At 44.7% G+C, this 18,027-nt stretch overlaps 1 protein-coding gene across 1 annotated transcript in view; it reads right to left on the bottom strand.

Annotated features, from left to right (window-relative positions):
• The window catches only part of stk10 (serine/threonine kinase 10), a 114,119-nt gene extending 96,359 nt beyond the window's left edge, over positions 1–17,760 (bottom strand). The window contains exon 1 of the mRNA XM_085995334.1: positions 17,236–17,760. Within this exon, the coding sequence (XP_085851460.1) occupies positions 17,236–17,391 (156 nt within the window). The 5' untranslated portion in view covers positions 17,392–17,760. The remainder of the gene's footprint in view (positions 1–17,235) is intronic.
• Between the last annotated feature and the right edge of the window lie 267 nt (positions 17,761–18,027).

Consider the following 18,027-nt stretch of genomic DNA (forward strand, 5'->3'; position numbering starts at 1 on the left):
AAGGCCAGACCGGTACCTTATGCGATCCGCCCAGCCATCGAAGCAGAGCTGGAGAGTCTGGAACGTTCAGGAGTACTGTACAAGGTAGACTGGAGTGAGTGGGCTACACCCATCGTCCCTGTGATGAAAAAGTCATTGAGCAGCACGCCTGGGGAACCAAGGAAGGCTCGCATCTGTGGGGACTTTAAGGTAACAGTGAACCCGGTCCTTCACACCGTACAATATCCACTTCCGCAGATTGAAGATATTTTCGCCGCGCTATCTGGAGGGAAACGCTTCACTAAGATTGATCTGGCCCAGGCGTATCTGTAAATGGAGGTAGAAGAAACATCAAAAAAATACCTCACAATCAACACCCATAAAGGTCTCTACCAATACAACCGGCTGGTATTCGGGGTAGCATCAGCTCCGGCTATTTGGCAGAGGGCAATGGAACAAGTCCTGCAAGGGATCCCAGGGACCCAGTGTTATTTGGACGACATCCTGGTCACGGGCGAAAATGATCACCTTGCCAACCTGGAGCAGGTGCTCACTAGATTGCAGGAATATGGGCTCCGAGCTAACCGCCCCAAATGCGAGTTTTTTAGAAAACAGATCTCGTATTGTGGCCACGCTATCGATAGAGGGGTTACATAAGTCCCCAGAGAAGATTGAGGCAGTAGTCATGGCTCCAACACCGGAAAATGTGTCACAACTTAGGTCGTTCCTCGGGCTGGTAAACTACTACCATAAGTTCTTGCCAAATTTGTCTACAATACTACACCCACTGAACACCCTACTGCAAACTGGGGTGCCATGGAAGTGGAGTGACGAATGTAGACGAGCTTTCCAGAAGGGCAAAACACTAATCACATCGAAAGAGGTATTGGCCCATTGCAACCCGGCATTACCAATTCGGTTGGCATGTGATGCGTCACCCTACGGCATTGGAGCGGTGCTGTCGCACAAATTCTCGGACAGCTCAGAGAGGCCAATAGCCTTTGCGTCACGATCACTAACCTCAGCCGAGCGTAACTACGCCCAGATTGACAGGGAGGCCCTCAGCTTAGTGTGGGGAGTGAAAAAGTTGAATCACTATCTGCACGGGCAGAAATTCACCTTGCTGACTGATCACCAGCCTCTTGTCTCCATTTTTAATCCGAAGAAGGGCGTTCCGGTGATGACTGCGCAACGACTACAAAGATGGTCACTTTTTCTAGGGGTGCACCACTATGAGATTGAATATAAGGGCACGAAACAGCATGGAAATGCTGATGGGCTATCATGCCTGCCACTGCCTACTGCAGAGGAAGCACCAGCAGTGGATCCTGTCGAAATATTCCATTCGACTATAGTTGAATACTAACGCTTGTATCGAAAAGGAAACCCGAAATGACCCGACACGGTCTCGGGTGTATGATTTGACGGTGAAGGGATGGCCAGCACATGGCGACTCACTGTTGCCAGCATTCTCGACAAGGAGAGAACAGCTGTCAGTGTGCCGGGGGACCTTGATGTGTGGACCCCGAGTGGTAATTCCACCCAAGTTAAGGGATAGAGTGCTCAATGAGCTTCATGAGGGTCATCTGGGAGGGGTAAAAATGAAAAGCCTAGCCAGGGCTTATGTGTGGTGGCCGGGAATCGATAAACAAATCGAGGACCTGACCAAGAGCTGCTCAGGATGCCAGAAAGTCCAAAATGCACCACCACAGGCCCCTCTACACCCATGGGAGTGGCCCTCATCTCCATGGCAATGGGTGCATATTGATTTTGCTGGTCCATTCATGGACTCGATGTTTTTAATAGCCATGGATGCGCACTCGAAATGGCCTGAGGTCATCAAAATGTCCTCCACCACCACGGAGAAAACTATTGCAGTCCTACGGACCATTTTTGCCAGGAATGGCTTGCCAGAACAGATCTGCTCCGACAACAGACCACAGTTTGTGTCCGAAGAGTTCCGGAGGTTCTTGAAAAAGAATGGGGTAAGGCATTACACATCCGCCCCGTATCATCCAGCCACAAATGGATTGGCTGAGAGGTTCGTACAAACCTTTAAGAAGGCAATAAAGGCTATGTACAATGACAACATTCCGCTGCAGCACAAGGTGGACAATTTCCTGTTCGCCTACCGGAATGCGACACATGCAGTCACCAACCAGGCCCCAGCCATGATGTTCTTTAACCGAAGGTTAAGATCTTGCCTGGATTTGCTCAGACCAAACGTACGAAGAGATGTTGAGAGCAAGAAATTCCAGCACATCCATGAGAAGCCAACAAGGAGCTTCAATGTAGGGCAACCAGTCTTGGCCCGCGACTACCGAACAGAAAAATGGCAGCCAGGAACAATATGCACACGGCAGGGCCCACTAATGTACACAGTGGACGTTGGGGAGAGCATTGTGAGACGCCATGCTGACCAGATCCTAGAGTCACAGGAACAAGTCAACCCCATGCCTCGCCCATACGTACCTGGTGATGAACCCGACGTACAGGTCGCATCTACCCCAGAAACAGTAGCATCGGAAGCTGATGAACCAACCGACGACAGGGGGCCAGAATCGCCTCCGCACCAAGAGCGAGACACTCGGGAAAGGCGCTATCCAGAAAGGATCAGGAAGCCTCCCCAAAGACTGAATATATAAATAGACTATTTTCAGCTAATGTTGCATGTTAAAAGTGTTAATTGTAATTAGTTTGATATTTAATTGTTAAATGAGTGTTATGGTACTGTTAATCTAAAAGGGGAGGAATTGTAATGTATATACCTTTAAGGGGGGAACTATCTTTTACAGCTCATGTATACTGCAGTACCGGCAGTGACCACACCTGTATATAGCCCTGAGTAGTAATCTGTACAGATCAGTTCCAGTGTGAGCCACGTTGAGTAAACACCTGTTGTACCGTTCTCCTGCAGTCTGTGTCTTATTATACACAGACACAACACTGCTGCCATTTCAAATCAAGACGAATACCTGCAGTGCCCATGGCCAAGAGGAAGGGAACCTATTCTCACTGCGCTTTTAGTTTAACTGGAGACTAAATGGCACTGCAAGACACAGAAATTTAAAACCTTCTTTTATCCTGGAATGCCTAATTATGCCACTCTCTCTCATTTACCTGTATTGCAGTGCAGCCAGTCTCACTGTTGGCTGACTGCTAATTTATTCCAGGCAGTTGTGCACAAGCACAATGCTAATATTTTAAACGCACACACAGATGTAATGATCTTCATGGCGAGATCCAACCTTTTAACGTTTCAAGGTGTTAAATTGGATTAATTTGGCTTTATAACATCCAATGTGCATGCTGCATTAACATTTCAGCCAAACATGTATTAAACTGCACTTTAGCAGTTTAAAATATTAAACTGCTACATATTATTTGTGTGACTGAACTCAGCATGTAAACAGCTTCACCAGTTTGTTACTTTTTTTTGTCTTGTGCATTCTTCCTCCAGTCTGCCTTCTTTCTCACCAGTTATAGAAAACCAGGTTTTGAAACATTAAATGAGGGTCATATTGAATCACCATTTTGACACAAAATAAAACATAATAATCAAAAGCCAATTAAATGAGGGAACACATAGAAGAGAGCCAAGGAAGATCGAACAGAAATTCAAATTAGAAGATATGAGAGAATTGTTGGGACAATTTTTATATTAGTGTAGTGCAATAGATCTCACACACTTGGGAAAAACGCTTAGTACCGGCAGTTACTGAAGTTCAAGGTGGTTTAGAAAATTGGCCACGACTGTTCTCTAACACAGAAATTCTAAACTTTTAACTTCCTCATCAAGAGTTCTCCATGTAGTAAAATCACTGATTTGTCAGTCAGAGCTTCACAGCAGATCAGCTAAATTTAGAAATAGCTTCATTTTTAATAATGAAGCATCTGTTTGGCAGAAGAATTCCTGTAGAATTTATACAAATATTGCTCCCTAACAGTCCATGCCATACATACTTTGACCTCTCAATAATCAGAGCTACTTTAAAAACCGACACTGAATGCTAGCAAAGGCAGGGATCTAAATTTGTCTCCAAGTTTCACAGATTGGCAGAATATTCAAAACTCCATCAGATTTCTTAAATAGAACATTTTTCAATTAAGAGGCAAAACAATCTTGTAAAACAAATATTCAAATGAACTAACAAAGCAATATAGGATGCCTAATATAGATAGGTTACATAATAACAATAATGTATATACAACAATATAGAGTAATGTATATACACCCCTGTACAACAATATAGAGTACCTTCAATCTATCGTTTCACAGAGGTGGAATCAGACAAAAAGTAGACGTCGAGCCAAAGGAGGAGATATTAGGGGGCTGACCGAAAGCTTGGTCCAAGAGCTGGGTTTTAAAGGAGCGTCTTAAAGGTGGAAAGTGAGGTGAAAAGGCTAAGAGTTTTAGGGAGGGAATTCCAAAGCATGCGACCCAGGTGCTGAAGGTATAGGACTACCAATGGTGGGGCGAAGGGAGTGAGGGATGCACAAGAGGACAGAGTCAGAGGAACAGGCAACTGTTGGGGGGGGGGGGGGGGGGGGGGAAAAAGAGAAAGAGTTGTAGGGCTGGAGGAGGGAGGGGTGAGCCCACGAAGGGATCAAAATACAAGAATGAGAATTTTCAATTGAAGGTGTTGGAGGACTAGGAGGTCAGCAAGGACAGGAGTGATGGGCGAGCAGGACTTGGTGCAGGTTATGGGCAGCAGAGTGTTGGATGAACTGAAGTTTATGGAGGTTGGAGGATAAGAGACCAGCCAGGAGAGCTTTGGAATAGTCGAGTCTAGAGATCACAAAGACATAGATGACAGCTTCAGCAGCAGTGGAGGCAAGGCATGGACAGAACCAGGTGGTGCTACAGAGGTGGAAGTAGGCTGTCTTTGTGATGGTGAAGATATGGGGTTAAATAGGACACAGAGGTTGCAAACTTCAGGTTCCACAGTGACCATGAGGGGGATGGAATCAGAGGCAAGAGTATGGAGTTTGTGCCAGGGGCCAAAGATGATGGTTTTGTTCTTTCCAATGTTTAACCAGAGGAAATGGCAGCTCATCCAAGACTGCATGTTGGACAAGCAGTTTGACAACAGAGGCAGTGGAAGGGTCGAGAGAGGTAAAGCTGAGTGTCGTCAGCATACACATGGAAGTTGATCCAATGTCTGCAGATGATGCCACCAAGGGACGGCATATAGATGAGGAAGAGGAGGGGGCCAAGGATAGATCCTTGGGGAATGCCAGAGACAACGGCAGGAAGAGAGGCCATTCCTGGAGATGGTCTAGCTATGATTTGACAGGCAAGAGTGGAACTGAGCGAGGTCAATCCCACTTAGCTGGACAATGGAGTAGGAGCATTGGAGGAGGATAGTATCGTCAACAATGTCAAAGGCTGCAGCAAGATCAAGGAGGAGGAGGGGGGAAAATGCTTCACTGCCACAGACGATGTAATTTGTGGCTTTCAGTGTGAAACCCTGATTGGAGATATTCAAACATGGAGTTGCGGGAAAGATCAAAAAAGATTTGAGACGCGACAACACGTTCAAGGACTTGAGAGGAAAGGGAGGTTGGAGTTGGGGCTGTAGTTCGCAAGGACAAAGGGGTCGATAGTGTTTTTAAAAAAGAGTGATGACTGCTATTTTGAAATGGCAAGGGCTAGTATTTAAGGAGAGGGAGCCATTTACAATATGAGCTGGCATGGGGGCCAGGAAGGAAGGTTGGGTGGCCAGCACTTTAGTGATATGGGGGTCAAAGGAGCAGGATATGAGTCTTGTGGACATGAACTTGGGGGTATAAATTCAAAATTCCCCTTTGTACAAAGGAATTCACTGTTAAGAAAACTCTAAAATGCACAACAGCTGATCAACACTATGCTAATTGAGAAAGTGCTCTCTTAAGAACGTCTCAGAGCATAATACAAATACTACATTCCGCAAGGCAAGCTGGACTGTTTAAAAACTGTTCAAATTACCTTATAAGCCAAGGAACTCCATCAATTAATGACTCATAGCATGAGAACTTGACTGGTTTTATGAGTCCATAACCAAAATATATAGAACGACAGCATCTTAAAACAGCTTGGAGTAGCTTTGATCACCAATTGTACAAACAGAACTGAGACTTTTCACGTTCAGATAAAACCAATGTAATTTGAGATGATTTGCAGCAAATTATACAATTTGAGGCTTCAGAATAATTAGACTGAACTGGTCTCACCGTCTCATTGGTGAGCAAGAGAAACATCAACAGTGGAGTGGGACCGGGCTACCCAATCATTGACCCTGAGCCAATATTATGAGGTGCTTGGGCCCAGGAGGAACCACAAGATGAAAAAGGGATAAACAGTATAGAATGAGGATGCAATCCTGGCTGCACATACAATTTTCCCCATACAATCATACCATTGGGAGAAAAGGGGAAAAGAAGTCAGGTGCTATCCCATGAGGGAACAACCAGCAGTTCACAGGCCGAAATGTTTTGGACTCTAGCAATGCTAAAACCAGTTGGGATAAGATAACCAGGGCAAGTGTATTATGTTCAAAATGGAGGGGTATTGCAGCAATAAAACTGTACAAATGTAGTCCTGATAATTAGCATTAAACATCCATTACAGGCGTTAGGATCCAAAACTACTTGAAACTTAGAATAGTCCAGCATAATGTGAAATGTGCAAAAAATACAACCTTACAAGCGGAACAAGGTAACTGAGCTCCCAATCAAGACCCTGTCTTCACTGTATTTCAGATGTTTGATAGGTCTCGGTCTTGCCTCAGCTCCTAAGGCTATTTCCCTGACAATCCCCGCCCCCCCCCCCGCCAAATCAAACAGGTTGGGGTTCTCAATGATAAATAAGATGAGAAAGACATGTTCTTTCCCACTGAAACTTTTAGAAGTAGAAAAAATAAACTGTCACTTTAAAGCCTCGATATGTTTACTTCAGATAATTGCATGATTATGAAAGCCACTTGTCAAGCTTAAGCACAGGATGCCCACTCACCGTGCAAGTGTATAGAGAACTTGACTAGTGTGCACAACCATGCCAATCAACTATCATTTTTATTTTAGGCCAGTTACCTTAGTTGCTTTAATTTCCATTCAAGTCCAGTGTCTTTGTAATATTTCCAAAACCTGCAGCTCAATTTATAATCGGTCAAGGAAAGATTTCGGAGCAGCTCCTCTCAGGGAAGAAAAATGGCACGAGACCAGGAAAGTCCGATACCTGAGCCGATACCTGGCCAATTAAGCAAGCTACTGGAGGACCACCACATCACGTATATAAAAAGTGTTGAACCCGCACAGTGAGCATCAGCAAGCTACTACTCCATATAGGAAGTACTTAGGTGCTTCCAACAGGGTTCCTTGCACACTAATCCATGTCTAAATCCTGAGTGACTCCATTCCCCACCCCCCGGGCTGCAGTGGCCAATCAGTTAACTGTGCAAAGAATCAAGCCCAGGACCTACCCAGTTTGTATAGCTCAGTTACTCACCAGCCTAACTACGAGAAGAGCCATGAATGTCTTATTTAATATGGATTGTGCAGTTGATTTCAATGCAGCTGGACACTTGCGGTAGGAGACCAATAAATGTGCTTTAAATTAGTTTGAAATGTTAAACTGAAGCACAATGTCTTTAAAGACTTTAAACTTGAAAGTGCTTCCAATTATCAGTTATAGCTACTAATTAACAGGGATTGGAGAGGTTAGTCTTCTTGCACTGACCTACAGTTAATTCAAAAGCATGAGTGATGTGCACAGTGCTGTATTTGGATCAGAATTATTCTGCGTTCTGTACTGCCTTACAGAAACTCCTTACACTAAGTGTGTTTATCATTACTCCGATTTAAATGGCAACTGTTCAGGTAGTATTTGTTTCACTTAAGGCACTGGCAGGAAGCAATTACATTGGTATTCAATTTGATAAACGTGATCGTCAGTTTAAATACTGTGTTTTAAACCCACAATCTTTCTTATTACAGATGCAAACAGGGGAATAATTGTGAATGGGTAATCTGTGATGCAGAGGCACATCCAATACTCACCCGCCACACAAAACAACTTGCATTGCAAAAAGAATGGTTTCTTGACATGCACACTCAATAGCAGCTGTCAGGTTGAAGAAAAGGGAAAAAGAATTTTTAAATCCTTCGGTACTTACATTTACAGCCAGCATGAGAATTAAGCTGTACACATTACACTGTCAACATCTTGCTAAACAAGATGGTGTAATAAATATTAAATTATATATTAAACCCACAGAGAGTCACTGTTGCATCAATTTAAGTTATCATGGTTTCAATTCAGTATGGGGTGCATATACTGCAATTCAGTTTCAAATCTGAATTTTCAATCAGCATTGCAAGTGATGCAGAAGAAATAGGTCAGAGGTCGACAGGATGAAGGAATGTGATAGACAATAGTCTTCTAACTATTCAAACTGGAAGTCTAGTTTTATACTAAACTCAGCCAAATACAACTGAACTGCCTTTGCAATCTGTCTCACTTAATGGGCGACCAACTTGTCTCATTCATAGGTATTCTGTTACTGTTGAACTCACAAAAACAAAGTGAAACATTTGCTGTACGTCCAACTCAACAGCAACACTGGTACTCAATCAAGGAACAGGCCTTGAGACACTGTAGACATGCAATGCAATGTACTTTATTCCTTCAACCCCCTATCTAACCTATTCCTAAATGTTGACATGGTCTCTGCTTTATCGCTAACTCCAGTATTTAATTCCACAGCTTCATAACTTTGTGTAAAAACAAATCCCCCAGTCTGTCCTAAATCTTTTATATTCAATCTTATGTCCATGTCTCCTTATTGTAGACCATTCAATCACTGGAAACAGTATGTTCCTATCTATTCTGTCCCATCACTTCATGATTTTAAACACTATCAAATCACCTTTAGTCTCCTCTCTAACAAAAACCCCAATTTTCCAAGTCTTTCTTCATATTTGTATTGCAGCATCTTAAGCCAATCTGCAGTGTACCCTCTACTGCATCAACTTGCTTTCTATAGTGCTTATCCAAAACGGCACACAATACTCCAACTGTCATCTTACTAAGAGTATTTTGGGTGAGTGTTACGATATTTAAAAAAAAAATCAACACAAACTTTAAACGGGGAAAAATACTGTGTCACTGCAGTGGGAACTTCAGTCAACTTAAGCTCATAGAACAGCTGGTAATAACCTGCACTGCATTCTCAGCTGCAAAGTGGCATATTGGTTGCTGGGGTAATTGCATTTATTGCTGCACAATATATTATAATGCATTATTTTGGTGGGGTAGGGGTGTTTTAACAAGCTCTCAAGATCTCCAGATAATTACAGATGAGGAAGGCCATTCAGCCTGTCTTAATTCGTCCATCGGAATTCTAACGTCCTTCCATTGTAGCATCTCATTGTTTCTTAAATGATTCCAGTGTTTTTTTGCTTCCATTACCCCATCTCGAATTTATGCCGCACTTTGAAGAAGAATTTCCTGATATCAGTCCTAAAACTACCTTTGACTAGTTTGAACCTACGTCCCCTAGTTCTATCCTCAGTTTAATTTAAAGTGATATTCTGGGATAACTTTTTCTATACCCATAACAATCCTATACTTCTATAAGATCACCTTTCAGTTGCCTCTTTTCCAAACTGAAAAGCTCAAGTCCAGTCTTGAGCTCAAGCAACACAGACACAATTGGTTGTGCTATCTCCATGCTAGGGAGGGGAATAAAAAAATCCAGTCTTTCCTCACAGATCAAACCCTGACACTGAAGATTAACCTTGTGGCTCTTCTCTGTACCGCCTTCAGCACTGGTATGTCTCGTTTCTTAGCAACCAGAATTGGATGCACTATTTAAGGCGCGGTCTGACCAGACTACTAAAGTTTAATTATTAACTCCTTTAACTTGTATTCCACTGTTATGGCAATGACGTTCAAAGTGCAATTAGCTTCGCGGATTGCTGCTCTGCATTTTTTTGGGGCATGTTTAGCGTCAAGTCTACCAAGACGCCTCGGTAACTTCAACCCCGTTTCAACTCCGAATCTAAAAGAATAAAACTATGAGATTTATTCTCTCCTTCCTAGGACTCCATCTACAACTTAGTGGATAAATGCACCACATGCTGTCCTAACCCATATAGACCAGTTCGGTCATAAGTTCAAACACTGCATTGTGCCGAGTTAACTGATCTCTGCAAAGCAACACAGACACAACTGGTTGTACTATCTCTATGCTAGGGAGAGGAATAAAAAATAAAAAATAAATCAGCATTTCTGCTTCTGATCATCCAGTTACCTGCTGGAAAGTGCATGCATCAACAGAAAGTGATTAAGAGTTGGATACGTTTGCAGTGCCCCCCCCCCCAGTCAAATAGTTTGCCATCATTCAAATGAAAAATGGCCTCTTGGGTGTGGACCAACATGACTGGTGGCACTCTTAGAATCATACACTTTTAAGAAAGGAAAGGAAAAAAAATTGACCACACTTCATTGGGCATTCAATGTTAACAAATGTGGGAATAGTTAATTGACAGCAACTTTACGGTGATCAATTGAAGCAAGGACAATACATTAATAATCCTAGTAGCACTCTTGGATACAATTGGCCAACATCTTAGGCACAAAGTATTAATGGAATATACTCCAGGGAAGGCTCATTAAAATAGCCTCTCAGACTTCAGTTATGATCTGCAAATACTGAGCTTAATTATTTGAAACTTTAATATGCTAACATCTGTTGCCCGTATACTCGGCCCCAATCACTGCCATTTCCATGCTTAGAGTGCTGAAATGTTGCAGTAAAATAAACATGTGATGGTTAACAAAACCTCAACTTGAATTGAGACTTCAGTTCAACAGCATGTTCTAGGCTCTGTCACTTCAATATCATAGAAACATAGAAAATAGGAGCAGTAGGCCGCCATTTGGCCCCTCGAGCCTGTTCCACCATTTAATGAGATCATGGCTGATCATCGAAATTCAGTACCCTGTCCCTGCTCTCCCCATATCCCTTGATCCCTTTAGCCTTAAGAAATATATCTAACTCCTTGAATATATTAATAAGTTGGCCTCAACTGCCTTCTGTGGTAGAGAATTCTACAGGTTCACCGCTCTCTGGGTGAAGAAATTCCTAATCTCAGTCCTAAATGGCTTACCCCTTAACCTTAGACTGTGACCCCTGGTTCTGGACTCCCCCGCCATCAGGAACATCCTTCCTGCATCTAGTCTGCCTAGTCCTGTTAGAATTTTATAAGTTTCAATGAGATCCCCTCTCATTCTTCTAAACTCCAGCAAATATAACCCTAATCGACACAATCTCTCTTCATACGTCATTCCTGCCATCCCAGGTATCAGTCTGGTAAATCTTCGCTGCACTCCCTCCATGGCAAGAACATCCTTCCTCATATAGCTTAGCTTAGGCAGTCCCTCTGAACAGAGGATGACTTGCTTCCACATTAAAAATGAGTTTGCAGATGACTGATGAGTCCAACGCGGGACCTACAGTCTCTGTCATAGGTGGGGCAGGCGGTGGTTGAAGGGGCGGGTGGGTGGGGTACTTGGGTTGACGTGCGCTCCTTGCGCTGCCTGCGCTTGGCTTCCGCTTGCTCCCGGCAAAAAGACTCGAGGTGTTCAGCGCCTTCCCGGATGCTTCTCCTCCACTTTGTGCGCTCTTGGGCCAGGGATTCCCAGGTGTCGGTGGGGATGTTGCACTTTTTCAAGGAGGCTTTGAGGGTGTCCTTGAAGTGTTTCTTCTGCCCACCTGGGGCTCTCTTGCCATGCCGGAGCTCCGAGTAGAGCGCTTGTTTTGGGAGTCTCGTATCGGGCATGCGGACAATGTGACCCGTCCATCAGAGCTGATTGAGCGTGGTCAAAGCTTCAATGCTGGGGATGTTGGCCTGAGCAAGAACACCGACGTTGGTGCGCCCATCCTGCCAATGGATTTGCAGGATCTTGCAGAGGCAGCGTTGGTGGTACCTCTCCAGTGCTTTGAGGCGCCTGCTGTACATCCATGTCTCTGAGGCATACAGCAGGGCAGGTATCACTGCTGCCCTGTAGACCATGAGCTTAGTGCTGGGTTTGAGGTCCTGGTCTTCAAACACTCTCTTCCTCAGGCGACCGAAGGCTGCACTGGCACACTGAAGGCGGTGTTGGACTTCGTCGTCTGCCCTTGTTGACAGTAGGCTCCAGAGGTATGGAAAGTGGTCCACATTGTCCAAGGCCTTGTCGTGGATTTCGATAATCGGGACGGGGGGGGGGGGGGGGGGGGGTGCAAGGTTGGTAGAGGACCTTTGTCTTACAGATGTAAGCCATGACAGGAGCTGATAACTGCTGGACAGACCACCGCCTAATCCACTCTGTCACCTCCATCAATGTAGCCCCAAAACAGCAGCGGCAACAGAAACAATGCCGCAGGAAAATTAACGCTGGAGCACTCAAAGACCCCGCTAAGAAAGCCCTATTCAGCCTGCGCCTCACAAACAACCTGGTGACTCCCAGTGATGCAGCGACACAGAGTGCCCACAGCGTCTGGTCTGCACTCAAGGCCTCCATAATCAGCACCTGTGAAGAGACGCTCGGTCACTCGACCAGGAAACACCAAGACTGGTTCAACGAGAATGACAAGGAGATCCAGGAGCTAATAAGCCGCAAGCGCAAGGCATTTCTGATCTGGAAACAGCAACAAAGCAGCTCTACAGAAGTCTGAAGGCCGAGGTCCAACAAAAAACTCGCGACCTAAAGAACAGATGGTGGGTGGAGAAAGCGCAGGAGATCCAGCAGCTAGCCGACAACCACGACGTGCATGGATTCTTTAGCGCAGTCAAGACCATCTACGGCCCAAGCACCCAAGGACCTTCCCCACTGCGGGCCAAGAACGGAGAGGTACTCATCAAGGACAGGGAAGCAGTCAGTGCCCGCTGGAAGGAGCATTTCGAAGATCTCCTTAACCACGACTCTGTCTTCGACAAGAGTGTCCTCAACTCCATCCCACAGCATGCTACCCGCCACCATCTCAGCACAACCCCAGCCCGGCATGAGGTTGAAAAGACCATCCAACAACTGAAGAACAATAAGGCCTCAGGAGCAGATGGAATCCCTGCCGAGGCACTAAAGCATGGCGGAGATGCACTACTGGCGTGAATTCATGAACTTATTTCTCTTATCTGGAAGGAGGAGAGCATGCCAGGGGAATCTCAGACACCGTGATTGTGACCATCTTCAAGAAAGGTGACAAGTCCGATTGCGGTAATTACAGAGGAGTTTCCCTGCTATCTGCCACAGGGAAAGTCATCGCAAGAATCCTCCTCAATCGCCTTCTCCCAGTGGCCGAAGAGCTCCTCCCAGAGTCGCAATGCGGATTCCACCCACTAACGGGCACAATTGACATGATCTTCACTGCATGTCAATTACAAGAGAAATGCAGGGAACAGCACCAACCACTGTACATGGCCTTCTTTGATCTCACAAAGGCCTTCGACACTGTCAACCGTGAGGGATTATGGAGTGTCCTCCTCAAATTCGGCTGCACTCAAAAGTTTGTCACTATCCTCCGCCTGCTTGACGACGACATGCAAGCCGTGATCCTGACCAACGGTTCCACCACAGACCCAATTCACGTACGAACTGGGGTCAAGCAAGGCTCTGTCATCGCACCAACGCTCTTCTCGATCTTCCTTGCTGCAATGCTCCATCTCACCCTCAGTAAGCTCCCCACTGGAGTGGAGCTAATTTACAGAACAAACAGGAAACTGTTCAACCTCCGTCGCCTCCAGTCCAGACCCAAGGTCGTTCCATCCTCTGTCGTCGAATTACACTATGCAGACAATGCTTGTGTCTGCGCTCACTCGGAGGTCAAACTCCAAACCATCGTCAACACCTTCACCGAAGCGTACAAGAGCATGGGCCTTACACTAAACATCCGTAAGACAAAAGTCCTCTACCAACCTGCCCCCGCCTTCCTCAGATAAGGCGACAAAAACTGCACACAATACTGAAGGTGCGGTCTCACCAAGGCCCTGTACAACTGCAGAAATCATCCTTGCTCCTGTACTCGAATCCTCTCACTATGAAGGCCAACATACCATTTGCCTTCTTAACCGCCTGCTGCACATGCATGCTTACCTTCAGTGACTGGTACACAAGGACACCCAGGTCTCGTTGCACTTCCCCTTTTCCCAATCTATTGCCGTTCAGATAATAATCTGTCTTCCTGTTTTTGCCATCAAAGTGGATAACCTTGCATTTATCCACATTATACTGCATCTGCCATGCATCTGCCCAATCACCCAGCCTGTCCAAATCGTACTGGAGTTTCTCTGCATCCTCCTCACAGCACACACGCTCACCCAGCTTTGTGTCATCTGCAAACTTGGAGATATTACATCTAGTTCTCTCGTCTAGATCATTAATATATATTGTGAATAGCTGGGGTCCTAGCACCGATCCCTGTGGTACCACACTAGTCACTGCCTGCCACTCGGAAAAAGACCCATTTATTCCAACTCTTTGCTTCCTGTCTGCCAACCAGTTCTCTATCCAAGTCAGTACCTTACCCCCAATCCCATGTGCTTTAATGTTGCACGCCAATCTCTTATGCGGGACCTTATCGAAAGCCTTCTGAAAGTCCAAATGCACCACATCCACTGGTTCTCCCTTATCTATTCTACCAGTTACATCCTCAAAAAATTCCAGTAGATTAGTCAAGCATGATTTACCTTTTGTAAATCCATGTTGACTTTGTCTGATCCTGTCACTGTTTTCCAAGTGTTCTGCTATTACATCTTTTATAATGGATGCCACTTTATAACATGCCAACTATCACAACAGATATTTCAAACCATCTGGTGTGTTAAAAGCATGTTAAAACTTACCTAGCAAGTTCATCCAGAAAGACACTTTTTGTTCACTTAAGTAACTCTTAAGTTCACATGGTCATTCCATTCTCAAATGACCATGAGTTATCCAGTTACGAATAAGTTTATTCTTAGTTACAATCGATGACCAAATTTCCCCAAGTACTGTGGAAGAAACCTTTGTTGCAGATTCAATTACATATAGCAATACACATGCTAAAGCCAACACAATTTTAATCAGCTGTTGGCACAGAAGGAATGTTACAGCAACAAAATTCTTCATCTTGCTCTGAACTAAAAACCCTCCACACATGCTCCATTAAGGCTAAAACTTGAAACAGTTGTACATTACAAATAATGATTTGACATTTTTCTCCTTTCCACTAATCCACATATACAATCACATCATTCCACAGATAGGTCAAGGGATCTGTTCCACCGACACATGATTTAAGCATTCAGAATCTATCTGAAATTCCTCTCTCCACTAGTTTAGCAGAGGGGTTTAATTTTAAATAAATAGCTCCAAAAATAGTGGGCAAAGGGATGCAAAAATGCATTATATGTTCATACACTAGTATCAACATGGCATAATTTCATGGTCAAAATGGTTACAGCCTCCTTCTGCTTCACATCAACTCAGCTCTTCTGCTTATGACGTGACAGATCATGAATTCACTATATGGGGAAGAGAGAGATACAAAACCACATCCTACCACTCTGTTGCCCAGCCCATAGGATCACCCATCAACATAGGATCATTCAATCAACACAAATAATGTAGTACTGCTTAGGAGTGAAATCGGCATGATCAAATTCTGACCAGCAGTACGACAGGCAGAGAGATTTGATCTTTGGACCAGTTGCTGTGTAACTGCAACCAGTACAAAATTTCCTAAATTTCATAATCTTTTTTATGTTAGATGGTGTCTTGAGAATTCTTGGGGAAGCAATTTTACATTAAAAGATTGCGGTTCTCAGGATGACCCAAAGCACTTCAAACACAATTAATTACTTTTGAACTGCAGTCACTTATTGTATTCAAACTGAGTAGCCAACTTACACATAAGCAAGTGAAGAACCAGTGATCTGTTTGTGGGTTTCTTTAAAGGAGGAAGTGTGCTTTGAGATGCTTCACAGCCACTTGAATCACCATAACAAGCAGACCTTCAACATCTCATCAAAAAGACTGCATCTTGAACAATACTGCGCTAACAGATCAGCCTAAATTATGTGAAGTCAGTAGTGGAGCTTGAACTCCGTGCTGCCATCCAGTAGATAAATCTGACCTTCTAGGAATTGAGAACATTGCAGATCCACACAACTACAGGTCTATGAAATCAGGCACCTACTGTTGTGCAAGGTAAACACGGAGAGCTGGTCCAATGTGGCTGAACTCAACAATTGGGTCTTGGATGTTATGCAGTTCTGAAGACCAATAACGGAGGAGAAATATAAATCAGGAGAGCAAGGGGCATCAGGTCACTCTCTTAGGACGGGAACAAAAAAAAAATATAAAAGCGGATCTCAGATTACTGGTAAGCAGTTCTGTCTGGCCAAAACACGATGTGAACCTGGCAGTATAGCCCATGTCCGCCAGCTCCACATCAAAGATGGCATAAATCTGAAACTGGAACCTTCATTAACTTTAATGTCGACTCTGAGGTTTACTTATTTAGGTCGCTTGAAATTCCACAACGTAGCCCGTCTAAGATGTGCAGGCATCCAAGCATTCTCCAGATTGCCTTCCCCAAAACACAGCAGGGCAGGAGCTCACCGTCAGCAACAGGAGAGAACTCACTGACCACTTTTTTGCACCCAGTAAGTGCGTCAGCCGGAAGTCCTCCAAGTTCTCAACCTCAAAATTACCAGCAAAACTGAGCTGCATCGTTACAAGACTTTGCAAAGCATTTTCAAAAATATCCCTTTTCTCGTTATGAAAAGCCGCCTACCAAACACAGAACGTGCTCTTCCGCCAGCAAACTGGCCGGGCACTGAACAAGCGATCAGGATAAAAAAAAGTGTACTTCTGCTTTAAACTCTCCTGCACTCATTCCAAAAGAAACACTTAATAATTGCACAGAAAATAAACACGTGCAATACATAGTTATAAAAACGCAATATTAATCTATCCTTCACATGCCCCTCCCCCCCCCTCATATAAAACGGGGGAAAGGAAGGGAAGAAAGACAACGAGATTAAGGAACTAATGAGATGATGGACTGCAACCATGTCTGTGAGCGCCAAGAATGTCGACCAAAGTTTAAATCGTGAAGTAACATTAAAGAGATAGCTCACACCAGCGACACTGGACATGCAGGGACTGCGGGCAAGTTGGGAAATTCAACAAAACACAAACCTAAAACAAAACAAACGAAAACAAAACAACCTCCCTCTTCAACACATCACCTTATAAACCTTGCCGAAGGCGCCATCTCCTAGCTCCCCGACCAGCTGCCAGATCTCCTCGGGGTTACAGTCCTTGCGAACGTGCTCGTACTGTTTGCATTTCTTCTTTTCAAAAGTGGAAAGTCTCAAAATCCTCTTGAAATTGGCGAAAGCCATCTCGGCCGGAAAAAAAAGACACGAGGATCAGCAGCGCACACAGGCGCTGTGACGAGGGCTGGGCAGAGACAGGAAGCCCGCAATCAGTGAAGTCTCCTCAGTCTCAGCCCCGACCGCTCCCTCCGGGGCCGAGCGGGCGAGCGAGATTCTCTTCTCGCAATCCCAGTCACCTTACAACTTTCATCCTCTCCTCCAGCGCTGGAAAAAGAAACCCCTTCAGTGTTTAACTAAAAAAAAAACAAGTGGCCAACTTCATCTTACGAAGTCACTTATATAAGTATTTTAAACAAAAAAAGCCCCAAGTTAGTGCACCCACTCAACACGGCTCCGCGACATGCTCCATCCACCTGCCGGCTTCCGCGACACATTGTATCCTTTAAATAAACTCCGCCGGCCGGGCCCGCCCCCGCTCCGCGCTCATTGGTCTGCCCTGTCTTCAGACGTCAAGCTGCATTGCCCACTGCCGATTGGCCAGTTTGGACGCCCATCAATAGTCTGCCCGCCTATCGTCCCGCGGTCTGGGGCGTTGCAGGTCCCACTGTCTGCCCCCTCCCCTCCTCCCCAAAGCAACAAGTTCTAACAACAACTTGTATTTATATAGCGCCTTTAATGTAGTAAAACGTCCCAAGGTTCTTC

The sequence above is a fragment of the Somniosus microcephalus genome, chromosome 8 (genome assembly GCF_052327205.1).
Source record: "Somniosus microcephalus isolate GS21.2 chromosome 8, FLI_Smic_1.0, whole genome shotgun sequence".
Classification (NCBI taxonomy): Eukaryota; Metazoa; Chordata; class Chondrichthyes; order Squaliformes; family Somniosidae; genus Somniosus; species Somniosus microcephalus.